Source organism: Aplosporella prunicola (genome assembly GCF_010093885.1).
Source record: "Aplosporella prunicola CBS 121167 unplaced genomic scaffold K452scaffold_9, whole genome shotgun sequence".
Lineage (NCBI taxonomy): Eukaryota > Fungi > Ascomycota > Dothideomycetes > Botryosphaeriales > Aplosporellaceae > Aplosporella > Aplosporella prunicola.
In genome coordinates, this window is record NW_022983537.1 from 6,004 (window position 1) to 6,912 (window position 909).

General features: G+C 53.9%; 1 protein-coding gene across 1 annotated transcript; it reads left to right on the forward strand.

The window, feature by feature from the left end:
* Positions 1-155: 155 nt before the first annotated feature.
* Positions 156-821, forward strand: K452DRAFT_285991 (uncharacterized protein; the record flags this gene model as incomplete). Its single annotated transcript, XM_033540211.1, has 3 exons — positions 156-181; positions 543-615; positions 652-821. The coding sequence occupies 3 exons, from the start codon at positions 156-158 to the stop codon at positions 712-714; spliced, it is 162 nt and encodes a 53-aa protein (XP_033398827.1). The 3' UTR covers positions 715-821.
* Positions 822-909: the final 88 nt, after the last annotated feature.

Below are 909 nucleotides of genomic sequence, written 5' to 3' on the forward strand. Positions count from 1 at the left end.
ATGCGACCGGTCGGCTTAACGAGACGGGAACACGGGCAAGCTCTAGGGGAGGGAAACACAGGCCAGCTTCGGCGGCCCTCAGCGAACCTGTTAAGCGGGCGTCTAGGCGACTTATCGGAGGGTCTTAATAGGCGTAGAGCACGCAACCTACGACGATGACACAGGCCCGCGGTGAGGGGAGGTTCTTAGGGAATCACAGGCCGGTCGCGCTAAGACTCAACTCGTTGGAGACATAGGCCAGCTTAGAACAGGAGGGGACATAAGCTTAGTTAGTAGGAGAGGGTAGAACAGGTCGCCCGGCGTAGGATCTAGCCCGTTACCCCTTCTATAAGACACGGTCGGCCTGTTATAGGGAGACCCTTACAGGCAACGCGAAACGGGAACCTAGTGAGTGTAGGGTGTTGCGCCCCTACACAATACCTAGACTCCCGCGGGGCGTAGTGCGTAGCAGCTACTGCTGGCTCCGAGGACCTTACCCCTTTACTGGGCTCTGACCCTCGGTGTACCTGGTTAGCAGGCAGGATTATGTCCTAGCCGGAGAGACTGCTGCGTGGCTCGAGAGAACGGATGCGCGTGTCGGTATATATAGAGACGGGACTGTTCGCCTCTAGGGAGGTCTTAGGACAGCACGCCGGTAATATATGCTTATAGAGCAAACAGGGATCACTTAGGCAGGAAGGGTTTAGTCCGGCCCTGAATATAGATGCCGTGTAAGGCTGAAAACTGAGGTAGGGGCCTAGATAGATCTTTAGGAGACTAGAGATTATAGGCACGTTGAACCCTACTGCAAGCTGTATGTAGATACAATTGTATAATTTCCTGCCTTAGCACATAGGCAGGTCCCATGCAACAGCCGAGACCTTACAGCTGTCCAAATCTAGACTCTAAACCAACCCATAATCATCTTCT